The sequence below is a fragment of the Natrix helvetica genome (genome assembly GCF_964273705.1).
Source record: "Natrix helvetica genome assembly, chromosome: 1".
NCBI classification, from domain to species: domain Eukaryota; kingdom Metazoa; phylum Chordata; class Lepidosauria; order Squamata; family Natricidae; genus Natrix; species Natrix helvetica.
In genome coordinates this window covers 13,567,732-13,591,781 of record NC_138548.1, presented here as the reverse complement: position 1 = coordinate 13,591,781, position 24,050 = coordinate 13,567,732, and the positions used below count along the sequence as shown (strand labels likewise).

The 24,050-nt window shown below is 40.7% G+C and overlaps 1 protein-coding gene across 3 annotated transcripts in view; it reads left to right on the top strand.

The window, feature by feature from the left end:
* HOMER3 (homer scaffold protein 3) overlaps positions 1–24,050 on the top strand; it is a 48,912-nt gene that overhangs the window by 2,119 nt on the left and 22,743 nt on the right. For 2 of the 3 annotated variants that reach the window (XM_081959933.1, XM_081959932.1), the window contains exons 3-6: positions 18,320–18,464; positions 19,099–19,255; positions 20,808–20,939; positions 22,353–22,460. In XM_081959933.1, coding sequence (XP_081816059.1) covers positions 18,451–18,464; positions 19,099–19,255; positions 20,808–20,939; positions 22,353–22,460 — 411 coding nt within the window. In that variant the 5' untranslated portion in view covers positions 18,320–18,450. The remainder of the gene's footprint in view (positions 1–18,319; positions 18,465–19,098; positions 19,256–20,807; positions 20,940–22,352; positions 22,461–24,050) is intronic. The other variant, XM_081959934.1, reaches the window with a different exon arrangement.

Here is a 24,050-nt window from a genome sequence, read left to right as displayed (position 1 = left end):
GCAAACAGAAGAACAAAGGAAGCGGTTTCCTGTTATTATTTATCTATGACTAGTGAAGAGATGGAATTAGACCCAGGATTATTTTTCCCCTTCCTCCATCACCCCAGGCTTAACGTTACATTCAGTGAAATAATTCAGTCAGTGTTATCCATACTCACCAATGAGATGCAGATTTCATTGTCTTTAAGGCTCGTGGCTCACCCTATCAGCTGGGCAACCTATGGAGGGATCTATGGCCAACACAATCCTAGGCTGCATTAACAGAGGGATATGTCTATGGAGATTCTCAGTCATCCGGGTCATGGTTGTCCAAAATGCAATTGGACTTTGTTTTTTCCTTGAAGACATTTCGCTTCTCATCCAAGAAGCTTCTTCAGTTCCCTTGGGATAGAATCAAGATCATATGAAATATTAATACCACCCAGTAAGACCACAATTGGAATATTGCATTCAGTTTTGGTTGCCATGATTAAAAAAAAAAGATATAGAGACTCTAGAAAGAGTGCAGCAACAAAGAGGATTAGGGGACTGGAGGCTAAAACATATGAGGAACGGTTGCAGGAATTGGGTATGTCTAGTTTAATGAAAAGAACTACATGTGACATGATAGCAGTGTTCCAATATCTCAGAGGCTTCCGCAAAGAAGATGGGATCAATCCAGTGGTAAAATTCTAGTTTTTTTTACTACCGGTTCTGTGGGCATGGCTTGGTGGGCATGGCAGGGGAAGGACACTGCAAAATCTCCCTTCCCACCCCACTTTGGGGTCAGCCAGAGGTGGCATTTGGCACCTTCAATCCAGCTGACTCAGCAATTGGCTGTCTGCCAGCCAGCCAGCAATGAGCCACATTTCCCAGTCTCCTTCATGCTGCTACTAGTTCAGAAAACAAGCTCAAAAGGAAAAGGCAGATGTTCCAGAGTTTTAAAACAAAGTCATCCCTAATAAGCTGCAGGTAGGGCCTTACGTACAATACTTTGGAAAAAGTATCCAGGGATGCATGCAGACAACGAAAAGAATGGTTATTTTCCTTGTTAAACACAAGGGAAAACGCAGAGACATTTTGTACGAGGGTGGAGGGTGATCTGGTCATTCATCAAACACTGGATCTCTAAATCTCACCTCTGACTTTCTTCCTTTGAACTGGAATCTGCACCTTTATGAAACTGACAAGTGATTTTTTTCCCCCCAAGTTTTGTTTTGAAATGGTGGCTGCCCAAAATCTAGCCATTAAAACACGGGTGTCAAAATTCGCCATGTTGCGTTGCCGTCATGTGACGTATGGCGATGATGCTTCGCTGAGCTGGGCTGGGTGTGGCCTGCGCGTGATGCATCCGGCCCGTGGGCCGCCAGTTTGACACCCCTTCCTTAAAATAGCCTTGCCATGTAATGGAGATTCCATGTTCAGAGGCAACACAGGTAGTCCTTGACTTACAACAGTTCACTTAGTGACCGTTTGAAGTTGCAACGGCACTGAAAAAAAGGGACTTACGACCATTTTTTGCATTTATGACCACTGCAGCATCTCCGTGGTCATGTGATTTACATTCAGATGCTTGGCAACCAGTTCATACCTATGAGCGTTGCAGAGTCCTGGGGTCATGGGATCATCTTTTGCAACCTTCTGACAAGCAAAGTCAATGGGGGAAGACAGATTCACTTAACAACCCTGTTATTAATTTAACAGCTGCAGTGATTCTCTTAACAAAGGTGGCAAGAGAAATCGTAAAATGGGGCAAAACTCACTTAACAAACTTCTCACTTACTAGCAACATAAATTCTGGGCTCAATTGTAGTCGTAAATTGAGGACTACCTGTAGAGCATCTGTGAATGTTCATTGATGGGGAATAAACATTATGTCGTCTCTATACTTTATTCCTAGAGGCATTTGGCTGCCTACTAAAGAAATAAGATATTGGAGTGAGTCGGGGGCGGGTGGGTAACCTATACATGCAGAGTGATTCTGGCACATATAGGTAGTTTTTGACTTACAATAGTTCATTTAGTGACCATTCAAAGTTACTATGGCACTGAAAAAAGTAACATGACCATTTTTCAAACTTATGACCATTATAAGAAACCCCATGATTTACATTTGGATAGAATGGAATAGAATTTATTTATTTATTTATTTATTACTTGAACTTATTAGTCGCCCCCTCTCCCCACAGGGACTCGGGGCGACGTACAAAAGTATTATATAGCGTACAGAGGAGGTAAGAATAAATAAATAAGTTACAATACCTAAAAAAGTTAAAACCCCAGTGAAATTAACCCTTAAAAACTAAAATTACCAATTAAAAATGCCCTGGGCTGGAGAGGTTGTAGTATTATGCCAGGTCAGCTAGTCGAAACAGGTAGGTTTTCAGCTTCATACGGAAGGAGCGAAGGTCGGTTGTTGTCCTGATGTCTGGGGGGAGGTCATTCCAAAGGGTGGGGCCCACTACAGAGAAGGCCCTACTCCTGGGCGTCGCCCTCTGGCACTCTCTGGAGGACGGCACCCGGAGTAGTCCCTCTCTGTGTGAGCGGACGGGTCGCAGGGATGTATGGGGCAGGACGCGATCCCGCAGGTAACTAGGCCCTGTGCCATGGAGCGCTTTGAAGGTGGTAACCAGTACCTTGAAGCGCACCCGGTAGGCCACAGGAAGCCAGTGCAGCTCGCGCAGGATGGGTGTTATATGGGAGAACCTCGATCTCCCCATAATTACCCGCGCGGCTGCATTCTGAATAACAGAGTTGGAAGGGACCTTAGAGGTCTTTTAGTCCAACCCGCTGCTTAGGTAGGAAACCCTATACTATTTCAGACAAATGGTTATCCAGTTATAGTTATCTTCTTAAAAACTTTCAGTGCTGGAGTATTCACAACATCTGGAGGCAAGTTGTTCCACTGATTAATTGTTCTAACTGTCAGGAAAATTCTTTTTTTTTTTAAAAAGAATTTTATTGGTTTTTAAAATTTTTGGGGGAAAAGGGTAGGTGGATATACAAAGAAAAAAAAACAAAAGATAAAAGATAAGCAGAAACAGCATCTTATTATACATTGTATCAACCACGTGTTCAATGATCTCTTTTGCCACTTTCTAATATATCAACAATTAGAATGATATTCCAGATATATTTATTTTTGTGACCTGAGTCTTTCCCTTATTGTTCCCTCCCCCATCCCCAGGAGGAGCTGCAGCCCCTCCCTCCTTCATGTCTTGTGTGTTGTCGCCTTTTTCACTACTTCTTATATTTCCGTCCTCTAGGAGGGCACTATGTTTTTTAATGAAGGCCTCTGTCTCCACAACTGTGTTAATTCTTTTCCCTCCCAGAAGATCAGCATTCCTTCTGGCAATAACCATCTAAACCAAATTCCCTTATTATATAATTTCTTTGATAAGGAGGAATACTTCCTCCTCTTATCTCTTATTTTTTTCGGAATTTGCTTAAGAATGGCAATTTCTTTATCTTTATATATTAGTGGTCCCCCCCTCTGAGCCCCTAGAATCTCATCCCTCGTGGTCTTCCTGAGAAATTTAACATGTACTTCCCTTGGAACATTATGTGTTCTGGCATATGCTGAATTAATCCTATAAACCAGATCCATATCCCACCACAACTGTTCTTTATCTCTTTTAATATATTCTGCTAAAATTGTACTCATAATATCCTTAAGATCTTCATCTTCTGTCTCCGGTAGGTTCTGGAATCTGAGAAAGAAGGACATTCTTTCAAGTTCTATCTTTGCCATAAAATTTTCCAATTCTATATTCCCCTTCTGGACTGCCTTAATCTCCTCCCCCAGCCCAGCCGCGCCCTCCTCCAGCACATCAATTCTCTGTTTATTTTCTGTTATTTGTTGCTGCACACTTTTAAGCTCATCTCTAAAATCTGCTACCTCCTTTCTCAACTCATTTTGTCCCTGCATAATGCTTGAAACATTTGAGTAACAGATAAATCTTCTGAACTCTCTCCAGTCTTTTCCTGTAAAAATGATGAATCTGATTCTTCTTAATTCTAGGTTGCTTCTCTCTTTGATTAGTTTCCATCCATTAATGGAATGCTTGACAACTGGCTCACACTTATGACAGTTTCTGTGTCCTGGAGTCATGTGGCCCCCTTTTGCAACTTTCTGACAAGTCAATTGGGAAACTAGATTCTACTTAACAACCGTGTTACTAATTTAAGAACTGCAGTGATTCACTTAACAAATATGAGAAGAAAAGTCATCAAATGGAATAAAACTCACTTAAAAAAATTATCTCTTAGCAACATAAATTTGATCTCAATTGTGGTTGTACGTTGAGGACTATTTGTACAGACCTTTTTTTGCGCTCTTAGGGATATTCTGACATATGGCTTTTGTGTTCTTAGGGGCCTTCCCGCTGATGGTCATTTCTCACTGTTTCTAGGCAGGAAACATAAAAACTGCCATACACGTGACACACTGAAAATGCATAGGTTGCAAACTGACTGCAAAACATCTAATCCTACCCGCGGGTGCAATATAGCATTGTGCCTTTTATCTCCTCGGCCTTCACCTAATGTTAATGCAGCCTAGGGCTGCCAAAGAGTTGTCCACCTCTGAATAAAATGGATTGCTGTCTTGATCCAGGAGGGCTACTTATATGTTATGTCCTTAAACTGCAGGTTTATGGTCTGCTCTAAACCTGCATTGCCACGAGCATCCTTTCAATTTCAAATTAGGCTCACAGCAAGTAACAAGCAGAAGAGCAAAAAGATGTGAGGGCTAATTTACCATTGGACCACAGGACACTCTAACTTATAAAGGAGAATATTTGTAGCTCAGGGTTGAAATAAGGACTCCTTGGTGCTTTCTGAACTCTGTTTTCTTCCCAATGTTTCGTTACGTAAACTAGGTAACATCACTTTGACGTCTATGGAGGTTCTCCGTCCTCCAGGTCATGGTTGACCCAAAGGTGCTTTTTTCAAGAGGCAACTGGACTTTCTGGTTTTTCTTTGAAGATGTTTCAAGAATCTTCAAGAATCCAAGAAGCTTCTTCAGCTCTGACTGGATGGTGGGGACCGTATTCCCCACCATATAAATATAAATATACAAATCCTTCCATTCCATACCATCCAGTGAGAGCTGAAGAAGCTTCTTGGATGAGGAGCGAAATGTCTTCAAAGAAAACACAGAAAGTCCATTTGACTCCTCTTGAAAAAAAGCACCTTTGGAATCACAGGTGATGTTATCTAGTTTTGGTAATGAAACGTCTGCAAGAAAACACCAAGGACTTCTCGCTATCTTAGCATCTGATCAATAACCGTGAGGAAGTAAAATGGTCACAAATGTCATAAGAACATCTAACAAGTTAGAGGAGAGCATGTAGAACATGGCTTCCCAATCCTTTCCAACTCTTTAAAAGCTCTACTGGAGGTCACGTGACTGGAAGGAGGTGGGAGGGGACATTGGCTGGAGGACTCAATAACTTTTATGATTGGTGACCAACTGTCTCTCCCATCAGAGATTTTTTTTCTGATTTTTTTCTCTCTCTCTGGGTCCCTACAAAATCTGGCTCATTTTTAAACTTAAGCTCTTATTGGCTTTTTCCATTGCATCAATTATAGTAATGTTTTGGTTTTGGAGTATATTCCTGAAGATTGGCAGATAGACCTAGTCCTTACTCCCCATTTACATACAGTGATTTCTTCCCAATATTCTGTTAGGTTGCACAGGGTAAAAACCATAATAATAATAATAATTTGAATTTATTAGCCGCTCCCTTTCCAGGCAGGACTCGGGGCGGCGTACAATGGGCATATAAAACATAAAACATGTGTACAAACACACAAACATACATATATACAAAGACACACATGCACGGAGGAGGTAACAAATTACAACATTTAGACAGTTAAAAAATCACCATTAAAATACCCCAATTGTAAAAAACCCAATGTACAATTAAAATTTAAAATTTAAAAAGACTTTAAAAAGACAGTCAGGAGGAGTGAGAAAAATTACGGTTGATAAACTGAAAAATTACCATGATAAACTCTCCACTTCTATTTTCAAAGACAAACCAGATGCTGGTTAGAAGCCCACAATACAGGATGTGATTGGGACAGCCACTTGCATTTTCCAGGAAATATTAGTCAAAATTCAATCATTTCTGCTTATGAAAATATCCTTTACTATAGTTCTGGAACACAAATGGAATATTGTGTTCAAATGTCTGGGCTTCCTGGAAAAATTAAAAACGATTGTTTTTATTTGTGCTTTTGATTGCTTTACGCCTGGTAGTACAGGTAGCTGTCGCCGTACAACAATTCGTTTAGTGACCGCTTGAAGTTACAATGGGACTGAAAAATGTGACTTATGACCATTTTTCACACTTAGGACCGTTGCCATGGTCCTGGGATCAAAATTCAGATGCTTGGCAACAGTCTCATATTTATGACGATTGCAATTTCCTGGGGTCACATGGTCAAAGGAGAAGCCAGGTTCACTTACTAATTTATAAATTAGTAATATTACTAATTTAACTGTAGTAACAACACTTAACAACAACACTTGACAACTGTGGCAATAAAGGTCATAACGTGGTGCAAAACCCACAACAAAGGTCTCATTTAGCAACAGAAATTTTGGACTCAATTGTGGTCGTAAGTTAAGAACTACCTCTAAATAGTGGCTGGCCATCTGACTATAATTTTTGGATTGTATAATTATTCATTTTTCTTGATTATTGTGTGTTGAGAGATTGCTTTTGAGATTCTTCTGTATAACATCCAGATCATTTGATTGGAGCGATATAAAAATGCTGTCAATAAGAAATAAGGAGGTATAAAAAAAAGCAAAGCAAGATTGAAACTAATAAAAGCTTAGCATATTATATGAATGCAGCTGCAATGACCTAGGCATGTATGTCATCAAACATAGTCAGGGTGATTTCAGTTTTTAAAATTCTTTTCTTTTAAATAATTCTTTTAAAAGAAGTGGAGAATATATTTCTGTTTTCAGAAGGCAACAACTGTAGGTTTTACATTGTTTGTTTTCCTCTCCACTGCAGTATTTAAGAATCTAATCTCATTGATTGCTTAATTTAGCTTGCTATTTTTTCCAATCCTTTACAAGTAGAATGCAAAGCATTTATTCTGAAGTTCAAGGCCTGTTCCCTGGGGACTTCGAGATACCATTTAATTCATTAAGTCACTTCAATAGGTAGTTTCAATGAAAAGTTTTATTTGAAGCCCTCTGATTTGGTAGCCTTAGTAAAGAGTTCTCCCAGTGATTTATTCTGCAGAGTTATAGTTATTGCAATTTAGAAAGAAATTTTCCATATGACTTCGTGTAGATGTTTTGGAATTGTCAGACTATTGAGTTTTTAAAATACTGATGTTGTTGACACAGAAATATTTTCTTGTAGAATAAAAAAATAAAAGTGAAAAACAGCTTCATTGATCTAGTCCAGTGATGGCAAACCTTTTTGTAAAGGCGTGCCAAAATTGTGCCCTGACACACAATGGAATGCGCCCCACCCACCTGCGCATGTGCATGTGACCCCCCCCGTGCATTTGCGAGTGTCGTCCCCCCCTCCCCCGACTCCGGAGGCTTTCCTGAAGCCTGGGGAGGGCAAAAATGGCCTCTCACGGAGGTCCTCCGGAAGGTGGAAACGGATTGTTTCTGAACTTCCAGTTGGCCTGTTGGGCCCCTCTTTTGCCCTCCCCAGGCTTCAGGAAAGCCTCCAGAGCCTGAGGAGGGTGAAAAATGAGCCCAACTTCCAGTTGACCCGTTGAGCCTATTTTTTTACCCCCCCCCTCCTTCCCCAGGCTCCGGAGGCTTTCCTAAAGCTTGGTAAAGGCAAAAACGGCCTTCCCCTGTCCCTCCGGAGGCCCTCCAGAAGACAGAAATGGATTGTTTCCTAAATTCCAGTTGGCCCGTTGGGCCCGTTTTTCATCCTTCCCAGGCTCTGGAGGCTTTCCTGAAAAATGAAGGGTGAAAAATGGCCCAATGGGCCAACCAGGAGTCTGAAAATCAGTTGGCGTGCTGGCAAATATGGCTCTGCGTGCCACCTGTGGCACACGTGCCACAAATTCGCCATCACAGATCTAGTGTATCCAACCCCAAATTAATACAGGCAACCCTTGACTTAACAACCACAATTGGGACTGGAATTCCTAAGTCGAGGTACCCACATGACTGGACCCAGTTCTTATATCTTTTCTACAGCAGCCATTAAGCGAATCCATTCTGCAGAATGGGTGCTTTGCTGGAAACCGGCAAAAAAAATAGCAATTTGTCACGTGGCTGCTAGATGTTGCGACCAGTCATAATTGCGACCCCTTGCCAAATACCCAAAATGCAGGAATGTGACTATGGGAGGTTCAGCATTTTATGAAGACCAGAAGTGCTTTACAAACCGTAAAGCACCTTTTGTGAGGCTGTTGTAACTTTGAACAGTGATCAGTCGTAAATCAAGGACCACCTGCAGTGCAAAGGTAAGGTACGAATCTAGAACTGTCAGAGTCCTTGAAATGTTTGACTGATATCAACTTCACTAAGCGGTTAAAAGAAAACTAATTTCTTCTACATTTTGGAATCCTCTTGTGGTGTAAAGAAAACAACAACAGCTAAATAGCTTTGACCTTCACTCACATAAAAAGCCCCTTATCAGGTGAAAGTAACCAGGAATAGGAGCTAAGTTCAAAGCACTACAAATTTATTAGAGAAAGAAGGACTAGGGGAGACATGATAGCAGTGTTCCAATATCTCAGGGGTTGCCACAAAGAAGAGGGAGTCAAACTATTCTCCAAGGCACCTGAGGGTAGAACAAGAAGCAATGAGTGGAAACTAATCAAGGAGAGAAGCAACTCAGAACTGAGGAGAAATTTCCTGACAGTTAGAACAATTAATCTGTGGAACAGAAGTTGCCTCCAGAAGTTGTGAATGCCCCAACACTGGAAGTCTTTAAGAAGATGTTGGATAGCCATCTGTCTGAAACGGTGTAGGGTTTCCTGTTTAGGCAGGGGGTTGGACTAGAAGACCTCCAAGGTCCCTTCCAACCCTGCTATTGTAATGTAATGTAATATTACATGCAATCTGTACCCAAGAATCTGATGTACTAATGGTCAAGCCAAATTGGCTCTAGATAAGAGTCAATGGAATTCACTGGCAGCTGGACCTTGGGTCTCTTGCGAGGGTGTATTGTCTCCAAACTGATGATGCGTTTGACCTTGCCCTCAGGCTTAGCCTGCTCATTTCCTACATCGTTGCAACAAACCATCGTTGCCAGAGGGAGCAATCCCATAAATGCTGAAATCATCCATTTATCACCTTCCCTGCAAGCCCACTAAAGCCAGGATTGTCCTAGAATGGCCTCCACCAGCCCATCTCCTTGTCCTGAATCTACTCCCAGCTGACTAGTTCCCTTCTGCCCATATACATCATTCGTCAATTTTTATTCCCTAATAGGTTCACCTTCCATATGATTGCCCTACTTCTTTCCAAAAACAGCCTGATTCATTCCAAGTGATTATGAACGTCCACCTGCTGCTTCCGGATTTGACAGCGTGTCATTGAAGCATGCCTGCCATGGTTTGTGGAGCCCACAGACCAACAGAATTTACTCACCTATGTTCTCGGAGAATAAGCTTACTGGTCAGACTGTAAACCCTCTTTGCTCAGACCACCAAGCCACGCCCACAGAACCGGTAGTAAAAAAGTTTGATTCCCACCACTGATTTCTATCCTACTTTCCTTTTAGCAGTCAAAGTATCCAAGGATAGTAGCGGTTGTCTACGGAGATTCTCAGTCATCCGGGTCATGATTGTCCCAACAATGGTTTTTTTTTTTTTCAAAAGGCAACTGGACTTTGTTTTTGAACTTTGTTTTTTTCCTTGAAGACGCTGCAATTCTCATCTAAGAAGCGAAACGTCTTCAAGGAAAAAGCAAAATCCAAAATGCCTCTTGAAAAAGCACCTTTGGGATAATAGCAGTTGTAAAGTGCTGCCTAGCCAATATCTCCAACATCTTTTGAGTTTCTCAAATATTGATTACGTCTTAGAAACTTCCTCCTTCAGTATCTACAGCTATCAGCAACAATACTAGGTTTATCTGAGCTAATGGGCTAACTTTCATGCCATCCGTTGTGGATAGCAATTGTATATTCTGGTTTGAAATTTAGATCAAGTCAAGACGCATACGTCTTTCAAATGGCCTGCATGAGACAGCTGTGGCATTCGAAAAAGCTCCCTTTGCCAAGGCTGGGATAAAATATATTTCTCTGTAAGCAGGAAGGGAAGAGGGTCAGAGCAGGCATGGAAGACATAAGCAGCAGTTCATTGAACCAAATGCACAGACAGACCATAGAACTTGAAAGAAAAACATGGGGGTTAACAAGAATAAAGATTGCCAGAGGAATATTTTTATTGCAAACTGGCAACTGCAAGAAAGGAGGAAGCAACAGAGAGACAAGAATAAGAGGAACAAAATCTTTTAACTTACTGGTTTTGAACTGTATCGTTTTTATTCCTAGCCCCTCTCCTGTGAATCAACCTATTGCTTATAAAATGCATATAAACTATTAGGTGCATAGGATAGTCAGTACTGACAAGTCAAAATCACCATTCTCTCTTCATATCCCTTTGCATGTGGCAAGGAGAGGGTGTGCATTTTATTAACCAATGCTTCTTAGCCAGGAATCCCAAAGATGCTTTTCAAAAGGCAACTGGACTTTCTTGGTATATATTTTTTTCTTTCCTTAAAAATGTTTCGCTTCTCATCCAAGAAGCTTCTTCACTTCAAGCTTCAGTTCAAGAACTGAAGAATCTTCTTGAATGAAAAGCAAAATATTTTCAAGGAGAGGGAAAAACTCCAAGTCCAAGTTACCTTTGGAAAAATACCTTTGGGACAAGTATGACCCCAATAATTGAGAATCTCCATAGGCATTTGGCCAATAATGCTGCAGGGTGACACATTGGTGGTAAAAGATTTGAAATCAGAGGCTAGAATTATTCAGGGACCTTGTTTTGCTTTTTCAGGAAAAAATACTATACGGGGAAAAAAATCCTTAACTCAACTCTCCAAAGTTGCATTTATATACAGTTGTATTTAAAAGAAAAGAGAGGAGGGGGGGGAAAAACAGAGAGAGTCTAGCGTTTTGCAGAAAGCACAATTAACAGAAAACACAAGTTTTAACTTTTAAAATACACTCACTCAAGATAGTATGGCCACTGACTTAGGAAAACTTAGATATATTCACAGATGAGAAACAATCTGTTGACGACTATTAATACAGCTAGTAAAGAGAATCTCCCCATTGTGATGCATTATTACTGATCATGCATTAAAGCAAAATGAGGTTGTTGCACTGCTTAGCTGTTGCACTGATGACATTTTGGAAAGCCTTGACTATTCTTCCAGGCCTTGGGGTGGGGTGGAGGGAATCCCTAGTTAAATGTTCTTGAGATATTTTGCATCTATTTGGGGGGGAGGGTGTCTGGATTTCCTATCTTGATTATTTCCTTCATCATATTTTTATTTACTTGATTGTATTCCTATCTTTTGAGCTGCCAAAATTTTTGGGGGGAGCTCCAGAATTGAATCAGATCAATAAAATAAAATATTTGTGTTCATGAATGTCACACATTATTGGTTGTTAAATCAGCTCAAGATTATTGCATTTTTCTTATCTGAGCGACTTAAAGCTCCCTGAAGCTGGTTTGGGGGATTATGTACCTTGTCCTTGGGAACAGGGTTAAACTAGGCCTGAGGCTACTTATTTCTGTTGGCTCATATTTTTTTCAGTACCTTTTAGACAGTGAAAACTAAACATGAACAAAGAACTGTGTATTTCACTCTGAATTCCAATAAGGATGCCAGCTTTTTTTCCAACCTATTACACCCCAGATTTATGAAGCTATATAGCTCCATCATCTCTAGCAATTGTGCGTTTCTCAAGAATGGGAGGAAATGTATCCCAGCCCATCTATATATACTATCAGTTTGGGATGTATGCTTAGCTATCTGTTTCAAGGCATATTAAGATCAATAATATTATACAGTCCCTTTAATATTAAACTAAACATGCAAAGTGTTCCTTGGTTGAGCAAAAGGATTCATGTGTTTGCTGATGCAAATTTAAAGAAACAGAAGAAACAATAAAGAAGAAAAAAGGCAAGATATAAAAATAAGATGGTTCTGCACACACGTTTTCTGGGTCATGAAGCAAAGTCAAAAAAGGGGGTAACATTAAATTAATAAATTTTCTAAAAAAATTGGTGGAACTAAAATCTGTGTAGCATCTAAGTTTTAACCAAACTTACAGTGAATATGATTACTCTCCATTTCCATGTTGAATTATTTCTCCCCCTGTCATGTTTGCTGATTTATTTATTCATTTATTGTAAGTGTTTTTATGCCAGTTCAATTTTAAAAAATCTGAACAGCTTACAAAAGCACAGGTTATTTTTAGCAACTTTGGAAGTGTCTGGGGCCACATCCAAGACTTTCAGGAATCCAAATTTTTATTTTATTTAGTTATTTTTACAAATAACCCAAGGAAGCGAATTTACATAGTACTCCTTCCTCTTGTTTTCTCCATAACAACAATCCTGTGAGGTGGGTTGACCTGAGAGAGAGTGATTGGCTTAAGGTTGCCCAGCTGACTTTCATGCCTAAACGGGGTGTAGAATTCGCCATCTCCTGGTGATTGTCCCTAAGTCACCCAGCTGACTTTTGTACCTAAGGTGGGACTAGAACTCCCAGTTTCCTGGATTCTAGCCTGGTGCCTTGACCATGAGACCAAGTCTCAGATTCTACACCTCTAAAATAAAGCAAGTAAGAAACAATAATTGAAACCTTTCTGTGCATTGTTTAGTGATGAATATCTTGTGTGTGTTTCTTTTTTTGTTCATTTCTGAACTCTATTTTAAAATAGCAGGACAGCAAGAAGTAAGGCATATTTCCTATGGCAGCGGCCCCCAACCTTTTGGGCACCAGGGACTGGTTCCATGGAGAGAGGTTATTCCGTGGACTGGAAGGGGCATGGTTTAACATTCTGCCTGCATCCCATGGATGTGTTTCACTTGTTTGCGTGGCTCGCTTTCTGACATGCAGCGGCCAGTGCCGATCCACAGACCAGGGGTTGGGGACAGAGGGGGGTTGCTAATTTTTTTACGCAAAAGCGGGTGGGTAGGTGGGCGGAGTCTCCCGCCGCCGCTACTACCAGTTTGCGTGATCCGGCCAAACTGGCAGCCACCCACCTCTGTTATAGGGTTTCCTACCTTAGCAGAGGGTTGGACTAGAAGACCTCCAAGATCCCTTCCAACTCTGTTATTCTATTCTATTCTATTCTATTCTATTCCAATTCCTAGACAATTGGTGCAGCTCCTTTGCCAAAAGCTATTGCCATGGCTTACAATCTACATTTGAGAGAAATACAGGAAGAAAGTAGCTCTGTGAACAGCCAAAAGTCCTTCCAAAAGGTTTCACAAAAATACAATATATATGTGAGATTTTAAAAGCGTTTTGAATGAAGAGAGAGAAGTGGCACCACAGGCATTGCAGCCATCAGAGACAGCAAAGAATGACAATTGCCTTTAAATTCAAACCAGACGTGTCTAGTCCTGCATCCTGTTTTCCAATACACTGGCCAAATAGGATGACCTCTGGATAGCAGCCAGCTTGGGCTTGATGGAGTCAGCTATCTTCTATAATATCTGGTTAGTGTGAGATGGCATGGCTTGGTGCTGAATGAATTGATTCCATTTAGCTTGTGGAATGGCTTCTTAGGATGACCAGTCTGTTATTTGTTGTCAGGGAAAGAGTTCTTCTTTTTTAAAAAAACAACATTTCATTTAACTTGTTAGATATTTTGCATTAATCACGATTACCAACCATTTTTCCTTTTGTTTTTATGCAAGTGCTGTTTTATTTTGCTGAGTATCTTAACCGTTGGAGAAATCCTACAATACATGTAACTAAAATACAAATGAAGCTATATAAGATTGATTGGAGGAAAACAGGTACATCTAGCTTACCAGCATACTCCTTAACACAGATATTCGTTGTTCAGAAAAAGAGCTTGTTGGATGAGATTAAACTGTACGGGTAGTCCTTGGTTTACAACAGTTTGTTTAGTGACCGCTCGAAGTTGCAACAGCACTGAAAAAAGCAACTCATTGACGGTTTTTCATACTTACAACCATTGCAACATCTTCATGATCACGTGACCAAAATTCAGGCGCTCTGCGACTGACTCATATTTATGACGGTTGCGATGTCCCAGGATCCTGTGATCAGCTTTTGCGACTCTCTGACAAGCAAAGTCAATGGGAAATTCAGATTCACTTAATAGCCGTGTTATTAAGTTAACAACTGCAGTGATTCACTTAACAATTGTGGCAAGAAGAGTGTAAAATGGAGAAACATTAACTTCATTATTGTCTCACTTAGCCATAGAAATCTTTGGTTCAATTATGGTCGTAAGTTGAGGACTAACTGCACTTCCTCCCTTTCCAAAACTTTTCAATCGGATGCCTTTAAAAAGCCACGGCAAAGGCAAAAAAGCTAGTAGTTTGTAGGAAGTTCCTTTTCTTGGTATTTAGTACTAAGACCTAGACTGCCCCGATATTTGGATATTTCACATAAACATATGATCTTCCTGTGAAAATGCATTTTTGGAAGCTTTACAAAGACGTAAAAAGATGCTGGGTCAGCATTCAGCGTTCCGCTTTGCCTGCCTCTTTTCATTTGATTTTACTTCCTTGTTTGCAAAGCAGTTCTCCAGTTCTCCTTCTCTTGCTCTATTTGTGCACTTGCCCTCTGATTCACTCTTGGTGGAGACAAGAAGGATTAACTAGACAGATCTCCAGAAAGGCAGATCCTTTCATCCTTACATCCGTTTTTCTTCCTCAGCAAACATCAGGACTTTGCCTACTTTGGTAGTTTTGGTTTTCATCAACACATGCTTTCATCGTTGCTTCCCTTTTCTTGGGTCATTTCCTTCCTTAGAATTGGTTTCCTTCCATTTCTTTTTTCTGCTTTATTGTACTCCTCACATCCAGCTTTTCTTCCTTATTCAGGGAGCAGGTGAGCACACTGTAATAAGCTGATGTTCAAAACACCCAGGAAGGGTGATCCTTGTCCCCAGTGGCTTGTAGAGGATGGTCCCCATCTCATTATAAATACTACTTCTTTGTCTGTACTGAGGCTGTGGTAGTGTGAAACATTTTTTTTTAGTAGAGTTGGAAGGGACCTTGGAGGTCTTCTAGTCCAACCCCCTGCCTAGGCAGGAAACCCTATACCGTTTCAGACAGATGGCTATCCAACATCTTCTTAAAGACTTCCAGTGTTGGGGCATTCACAACTTCTGGAGGCAAGCTGTTCCATTGATTAATTGTTCTCACTGTCAGGAAGTTTCTCCTCAGTTCTAAGTTGCTTCTCTCCTTGATTAGTTTCCACGCATTGCTTCTTGTTCTGCCCTCAGGTGCCTTGGAGAATAGTTTGACTCCCTCTTCTTTGTGGCAACCCCTGAGATATTGGAACACTGCTATCATGTCTCCCCTAGTCCTTCTTTCCATTAAACTAGACCTACCCAGTTCCTGCAACCGTTCTTCATATGTTTTATATATGTTTATATGTTTCATATGTCTCCAGTCCCCTAATCCTCTTTGTTGCTCCTCTCTGCACTTTTTCTAGAGTCTCCACATCTTTTTTACATCGTGGCGACCAGAACTGAATGCAGTATTTTACAACTCTGAAATCTCAAACTGTGGATTAAAGTTCTCCCCTTTGTCCTCTGGGCAACCATACGCAGCTGGCATGTAAGCTACACTACTGGGTGTAAAATTGTCCAGGATTAGAAATAGCAGTCTCAGCGGCTGCTTTGAAATGTCCACACGTGTGAGAGCCTGGCTGTAGAGGGCAGGCTTTGGGGAGACCAAAATGTCCCAAGCTCCAACTTTCTTCTATAGACTAAAAAAGTATTCCCTCTCCTGCCTCCCTATCCTTTCTGTTCTTTTTATTCTTTTGTAACGCTGAATCACCCGATCGTTTTCTCCTTAGTGGACTATGACACGGAAAAGTTTCTAATGTTTTGATTGCCTGAAATTCTCTAAATGTTTCTCATTTTCTAACGGTTAAGAGAGATGTTTATTTCTAAATAATTATTAAACAAAAATAAATTGTCAGAAATTTTCTAATGTTTCTAAAACGTTTCTACTGTTTTGATTGCTGAAAGAGAAAAGAGAGACTAGGGTGACATGATAGCAGTGTTCCAGTATTTGAGGGGCTGCCACAAACTTATTTTGGAAAGCATCAGAAGGCAAGACAAGAAACAATGGATGGAAACTAATCAATACAATAATACAATAGTAGAGTTGGAAGGGATCTTGGAGGTCTTCTAGTCCAACCCCCTGCCTAGGCAGGAAACCCTATACCGTTTCAGACAAATGGCTATCCAACATCTTCTTAAAGACTTCCAGTGTTGGGGCATTCACAACTTCTGGGGGAAATTTGTTCCACTGATTAATTGTTCTAACTGTCAGGAAGTTTCTCCTCAGTTCTAAGTTGCTTCTCTCCTTGATTAGTTTCCACCCATTGCTTCTTGTTCTACCCTCAGGGGCCTTGGAGAATAGTTTGACTCCCTCTTCTTTGGGGCAACCCCTGAGATATTGGAAGACTGCTATCATGTCTCCCCTAGTCCTTCTTTCTCTTAAGCTAAACATACCCAGTTCCTGCAACCATTCTTCATATGTTTTAGTCTCCAGTCCCCTAATCATCTTTGTTGCTCTTCTCTGCACTCTTTCTAGAGTCTCCACATCTTTTCTACATCGTAGCGACCAAAACTGAATGCCGTATTCCAAGTGTGGCCTTACCAAGGCATTATAAAGTGGTATTAACACTTCACGTGATCTTGATTCTATCCCTCTGTTGATGCAGCCTAGGACTGTATTGGCAGCAAGGAGAGAAGTAACTCAAGGAGAGAAGTAACTTGGAATTAAGGAAAAACTTCCCTAACAATGAGGACAATTAACAAGTGGAACAGCTTGCCTTCAGAAGTTGTGGCTGCCTCATCACTGGAGGTTTTTAAGAAGAGAATGGATAGCCATCTGTTTGAAACGGTGTAAGGCGGAAGTGTCAAACTCATGGCTCACACCCTGCCCATGCCCATGCCCAGTTTAGCAAAGGGGGAAAAGTCACAATACATCATGTGATGCTGCCGTGACACGAGTTTGACACCCCTGGTATAGGGTCTCCTGCTTGATCAGTGGGTTGGACTAGAAGACCTCCAAGGTCCCTTCCAGCTCTATTCTGATTGATTGAAATAGTATAACTTGGGCAGCAGCTTTTAGCCAGGTAGCATCTCTACGTATAACTAATGTATGTACGCACATAAAGTGCCGCAGAAATCAAAGCAATCAATAGACAGCCTTCCAAATTATCTGCATGCAGTGTTTGACTGGAAAACTTGCATACTGCAGTGCATTGACATGGAAGATTCAAAAGGAATCTTAGTGACAACCCCTGTGGCTGAAATGTGCCCTGTAGCATATATTGTAAAATAGAAGTTATCCCATTAAGGTAAAAATATACTATCCTACATTATTGCTTATAAAATTCTACAGCTTTCGTGTATATTATGTGTTTCAAATACTTAGCTATTTATCCTCACAAAGAAAGAATCTTGCAGAGAAGCATTTGGGCACCAAGGCAGGTTTCCAATTGATGTCCCATCAGGCAACAAAGCCTTTGTATCCGAGGATGCAGATGGGTTGTGTTGTGCAGATTGTAAATGCAAATGTTTTCTAAATGCTGCTACTGAAATCCAGGCTTCATGTGTCTTAGATGTTCAGCATGCTACAGTGTTGAAGAGAAAAGATCAATTCCAATAATTTTTGCTCTGTCACCCTTTTCTAAGCTCAGTCAAACTCATTGGCTGCATGTAAGCCTACAGTTAATGAAAACCTGTATAGCTATTGCTATATCTCACCCGTTGTGACCAAACTGACATTTACTTTTGTTTTTGTAAACCATGCTGATATGGAAACATATAATGTAATGGTTTGTGGATTTTTAAAGATTCTTAACAGCTCCCCATAGATTTCAGATGTTGCCATTTTTATCTAAGTATGAGAAAATGCCCAGTTCCTTAGTTACCCTTCTGACACAAATTTTGGAATTGTTAATAAGCTGTCATAACGTAACTGCATGGATTTTTTCCCTCGCCCTTCCTTTAGAAGCCAATAATTTCTTTAAAAAGCTTTCGTTGGTCCTAATTTAAAACTAATATTATGTGTGTCCTGCTTCCATTTCATTTCTCCTTTCCTGCATTGTACAGTGTCAATTAACAGTGTACGTTTCCATTGGTAGGAAATGAATTGTTTCCAGACCCTTAACTCAAGTGGGATATTAGCCCAGCAACTGTACTAACCTAATGGTAGATGACCTGATCTTTTAACTACCTCTATTGCCAAACCAGCTGCCTTAATCAGTCTTAACCAATGTCAACAATTAGGTAATGTCTTATCTTAATCTTCCCATAATCTGTGTTTGAGTGTGTGTGTGCATGTGAGTGTGAGGAAGAGAGAGCATCTGTGGGTGCACATTCAAATTAACAGTTTAAAGATGTTGTAATTCTCTTTTTTGATTAGAGCTTTAGCTGTATTCATTTGTATTTCGATCTGGGTCAGAGTAGAGAGCATATTGTTTTTAGTCTTGAAAAATGGGGAAAAACTTGATTTTCATTGCTAATATATGTGCATGTGTGAGAGCATATTTCTAGGTAGGACACACACACACACACACACACACACACACACACACACACACCATCCTTAAATATATCAAAATACCTCTTTTCTGATCACAGTAAACATCTAAAACTAGCTACCACAGACTCCCTCCTTCTGCACAAATATATTCAAGAAGAATAACAGTTTAAGATGTCGTTTGTTAATTGTTGTCCAATATCAGCCTCTTAAATTATAATTTTGTTCTACCCGGGGACTTCACACAATCCCTTGATTTAGAATGTGTTTGTTTGTGTGTCTGTGTATGTATGAACTTACACACCCTTCAGTGATAGGGGTTGCCTAATTCTTCCCTGCTACGGTTGAGGTCCTCATGCTCTATTTTCTTCACTTCTGCAGGGAGCAACCAATTTTTAGCACCAGGGCCCACATCTTCCAGATTGATCCTGCCACCAAGAGGAACTGGATCCCTGCCAGTAAACATGCCTTGACAGTGTCCTACTTCTATGATGCTACTCGCAATGTCTATCGGATCATCAGTGTGGGAGGCACCAAGGTGAGACCTAATGTCAGGTGGCTTCTCCCATGTCCAGTTTCTTGTTTTAAAACAATGATGCCAGCACTGAAAAATAATCGTGATAATTATATTCACAGGATCCAATCTGGGTCGGTCAGTGGGACCAGAGGTTTGGCCTTCCGAGCTTTCAGAATACCACACACACAACAGCACACACTCTGCTAGAGAGAGGTTTCCTGAAGATGGACTCCAGGATGAGTCCAAAAACTCAGAAGACAAAACCTCTGGTCCTAGTGACTGACCCAGATTGGATCCTGCAACATTATCCTGGGACACATACATTTGCCTTCATTTGTAATTATATTCTGATTTTCTTTTAAGGAACTTAAGACATATGCTATTTAATCATTCTTCCTAACAGATTCTGTGCTGTGAATTAAGTTGAAATATGATGAACAGCCTCATGTCAACCCAGTAACCTTCATTGCCGAATGGGAATTTCTACCCATGTCACCCATGACTTTGTGATCATACTGCGTTGGCTGTCCCAGGAAGATTTTTTTTTAAATTAATGAAACAATTTGATTTGATCATGCAAAATTCCTAAGTATGCTTATTCAGATTTTCCAACGGTTTTGATTTAGAGCTAATGAAGAATTGGATTGGATTGGATTTATTAGATTTATATGCCGCCCTTCTCCCAAAGGACTCAGGGCGGTGTACAACATTAAAAAACACATATCACAAAAGTTAAAAGGAAATTAGATAAGTATCCAAAAAACAAACCCAATTAATATAACAATAACATTTTAAAAATTAGATAAAATTAACAGGCCAGACCGGCTTGCTGAAAAGCCAACTTTTTAGGGCGCGTCAGAAGGACCGGAGGTTGGGGATTATACAAAGCTCCGGGGGCAGTTCATTCCAGAGGGAAGGCGCTCCCACAGAGAAGGCTCTCCCCCTGGGGGTCGCCAGCCGACACTGTCTGGCCGACGGCACCCTGAGGAGGCCAACTCTGTGGGATCGCACTGGATGATGGGAGGCTACTGGTGGCAGTAGGTGGTCTCGCATGTACCCTGGGCCTAAGCCATGGAGCGCTTTAAAGGTCATAATTAGTACCTTGAATCGCACCCAGAAAACAACTGGCAACCAGTGCAGGCAGCCTAAAAGGGGTGTAACATGGGAGCACCTAGGTACCCCCATGATAACCCGTGCAGCCGCATTCTGGACCAGCTGAAGCCTCTGGGTGCTCTTCAAGGGCAGCCCCATGTAGAGAGCGTTGCAGTAGTCCAGGCGAGAAAGGACATTTAAAAAAAAGAACATTTAAAAACATCTGCACAATGTTCATAATTGTGCAAGCACCTCTTCAACAACTAAATTGTAAGGGTGGTTTGTGAGCTGCCCAGACTGGATAACCAACAAGCTGGTGGGGGAACATATATTTAATGTGTTGCTGCCTACCTGGGTGTCACTGCATCCTGCACCCATGTTTCCTGTCATTTTTCAAAAACTATTCATGCAATTGCTAGTTGTGGAAATTATTCCTTTTCTAAACTAACTCTAAAAGTCTTGGTGTTTGTCTTCCTTATAGGCCATCATCAATAGCACCATCACCCCCAACATGACCTTCACAAAGACCTCACAGAAGTTTGGCCAGTGGGCAGACAGCAGGGCCAACACAGTCTATGGGCTGGGCTTTCCTTCTGAACAACATCTCACTCAGGTGATGAATTATAGGAATTGGATGGGGAAAGGACCATTTTTACTAAAGATGTTTCTAAAAGATAGTTTGGATCCTACTAGCTTTTCCAAGAAAATCTGGGCAGAGTTTAACGGGTGATCTCATTTCTTTCATTGTTTTAAAGTGACAAAGACCAGTGTTTTAATCTCAGGAAGGATTTTACAGCTTTACAGAGTAACAAGGCCAGTTATTGGCAACCAAATTAGATCAACTTCCCCACCTTTCATGGTGTATTGGACTATGACACCATCAATCCCAACCTACAAAGCCATTGGCAGGAAAAAAATAGGAATTCTACTTCCACAGATCTGGAGGTCAATGGATTAGGAAAGATTGATATATAAGTATGACTCATCCGCCTTAACAGGCCTTCTTTTGGACAAGGGGGGGAGAACACACTACCATCCCCACCCCCGAGGCTTGCTTAATGTATGACTTAATATATTTTTGGCACTAGATGAAATTTACATTTTGAAAGTATTCTCATCATTATAAACTGATATTTTGCCTGCTGTTTTCTTTGAATTATCTTTTATTACTTATAATGCTCACTTTTAATGTATTAAAGGTTTTGCCTTGTCTTTTTTTTCTTACAATCATCCTGTGAGGTAGGTGAATGTAGGATAACATACATAGTATATGAGATTGTCTCATCCAATGAGCTCCATGGCTAAATAGGGGTTTCCTTAGTCTGAAACTCTTAACCAATTTGCCTTGTATAAACAACCATGTGTACCTTTAATGGTTCTGCAAAATTACTCGAAGAATTCAGGCTGAAGAGTGAGGCATAAAACTAGGAAAATTATCTGAGTGGATCTTCAGTTATTTGAAGACCCTTCTGTGTTTTGCTTCATAGTGCAAATTGCAAGAAAGAGATTTTGAATAAACAGAAAAAGTTCCTTCTAGTGGCAGTTGCTGATTAATGGTGGAACTGCCAGACTGTATTCAGTAGTGGTGAATTATCTTGACTGGAAGTAAGTAAGATGCCTTAATTGCAAGGTTCCTATCCCAAAAGGAGAAACGAGGGATGAGGTGACTATTTTCCCCCAACTCTACAGTTTCACTCTAAATGGCTGCTTCCCAGCATTTCCCATTATTGCAACAAGGGTGTTTGCTTAGGTAACAGTTAATTTGAAACTCAGTCCTGGAAAAATGCTTAGAGCTCTTACTCCTGCAGCCAAATCCTTACTCCTGTCCAGAAAACATTGATTTCCTATCATTCAGAATGTGGAAATCAACAGTTCTCAGCAAAAGAGAAGATGGCAGAAGAGGGTGAAATGTTGATAAAACGAGGGTTGTCATTTCACAGCTTATTTTGGAAGTTTCAGAGCAGTTGATGACTTCTTCTTTTTTTTGTATTTTGTTTGTCTTCTGTTCTGCACACTATAAAAACAGTTTGCAGCAAAATTCCAAGAAGTAAAAGAAGCGGCTCGCTTGGCCAGAGAGAAATCACAGGATAAGACTGAACTAACCAGCCCTGCTCTCAGTTTGACTTCCCACCAAGTGAGTCTGGAGGGACTAAGTCCCCATATCCACCGGTCCTTAGTGGGATGGCTGAATTCACTGTAAATTAAGCATGATTCAGGTCAACCTGAATCCTTTTTTTTGTAGTCAGGGCCCATGGATTTATTTAAAAAATAAAATGAAATGAAAAAGCTCTGAGGCTCACAATTTGTTTTCATTGTTATTTTTGTAAAAAAAAAATTGTACAGTGCAAAATTAGCATCTTGAAGCCGAACATAGTATGATTTTGCAGGGCTCTGAGAGGCTGCAAAAAAAAAACGCCAGGGTATCTGCATTCAGCCAGTGGTTTACCCATCCATTTTAACTGGCAATGGCTCTCCAGGATCCAAAAGATACTGAGAACTGAACTGGGAACTTTTGTTGACAAGAAAGTTCCTTTGTCATTGAGATAAGGTCCTTTGATTCCAGCAATAGTAGATGTATGTATGTATGTATTTGGTTTGACAAGCATGTACGGGATAACAGGTATAAATATAAACATAAATATGAACACAGTAAATGGGTACGAATAAATAGGACAGGGACGGTAGGCATGCTGGTGCGCTTATGCACACCCCCTTACAGACCTCTTAGGGGTGAGGTCTATGCTAGACAGTTTAAGGTTAAAGTTAATGGGGGTTTGAGGATGTAACAAGAGTCAGGTAGAGCATTCCAGGCGTTGACCCCTCTGTTGCTGAAGTCGTATTTTCTGCAATCGAGTTTGTAGCAGTTTACCTTGAGCTTGTATCTATTGTTTACCCATGTATTATTAAGGTTGAAGCTGAAGTAGTCATTGACAGGTAGGATGTTGTAGCAGACAATTTTGTGTACTACGCTTAGGTCAGACTTTAGTCGGCTTAGTTCTAGGTAAAGCTAAGAGTGCTGCAGGTGTAAGAACAAAAAATTCAAGAAACAAGGTCACAGGGTCAGGCTTTGCAAAGTAAGGCAGCTAAGGAACTATAGGTGGCTCTGAGGGCCAGCGATATAATGCTTTGTGCTGCTAGACAAGAAATGGGCTTTCTGAATTTGATTTCAACTTGAGCTTATTATTGTTTTTACTCCAGGGGGTCCCACTACTTTAAGTGGATGACAGTAGAACTAGGAAAGACTACACTCTGTTGTTTTTTTCTCTTTCACTCTGCAGATTCCATAACTTGGTTACTGTTCTAGCTTAGTTTTTGGATCCATACAGTGCACCGTATCATAAACAAACAGGCTTTCACAGAATGCCAACCCACAAAACAAATGAATCAGATTTGCTCAGTATGTTGCCTGAATGCAACCGCTAAGTTTAATTGGCTTGGTTGAGTGTATCAGTAGAGAGCTTCTACAGCTTGGGCTGCCTGTGTAGGATATGATTTGAGTGATTTACACGTGTCCACAAATTATGCCTTTGATTTCCCCTGCCTCCTTGTCGCTTAGGAGAGAAGAAAGTAGACACCAGGGATTTTTGCTTGGAGGACAGTCTCACCACCAAGGGATGGCTGTTTTCCTCTGATCTCCTGGGTAACAGAGGTAGATGGATCTGGAGGATGAAAGACATGTGTTCCCTAGGCTAGTCACAGATGGATTAGTAGTACATGAGGAGGA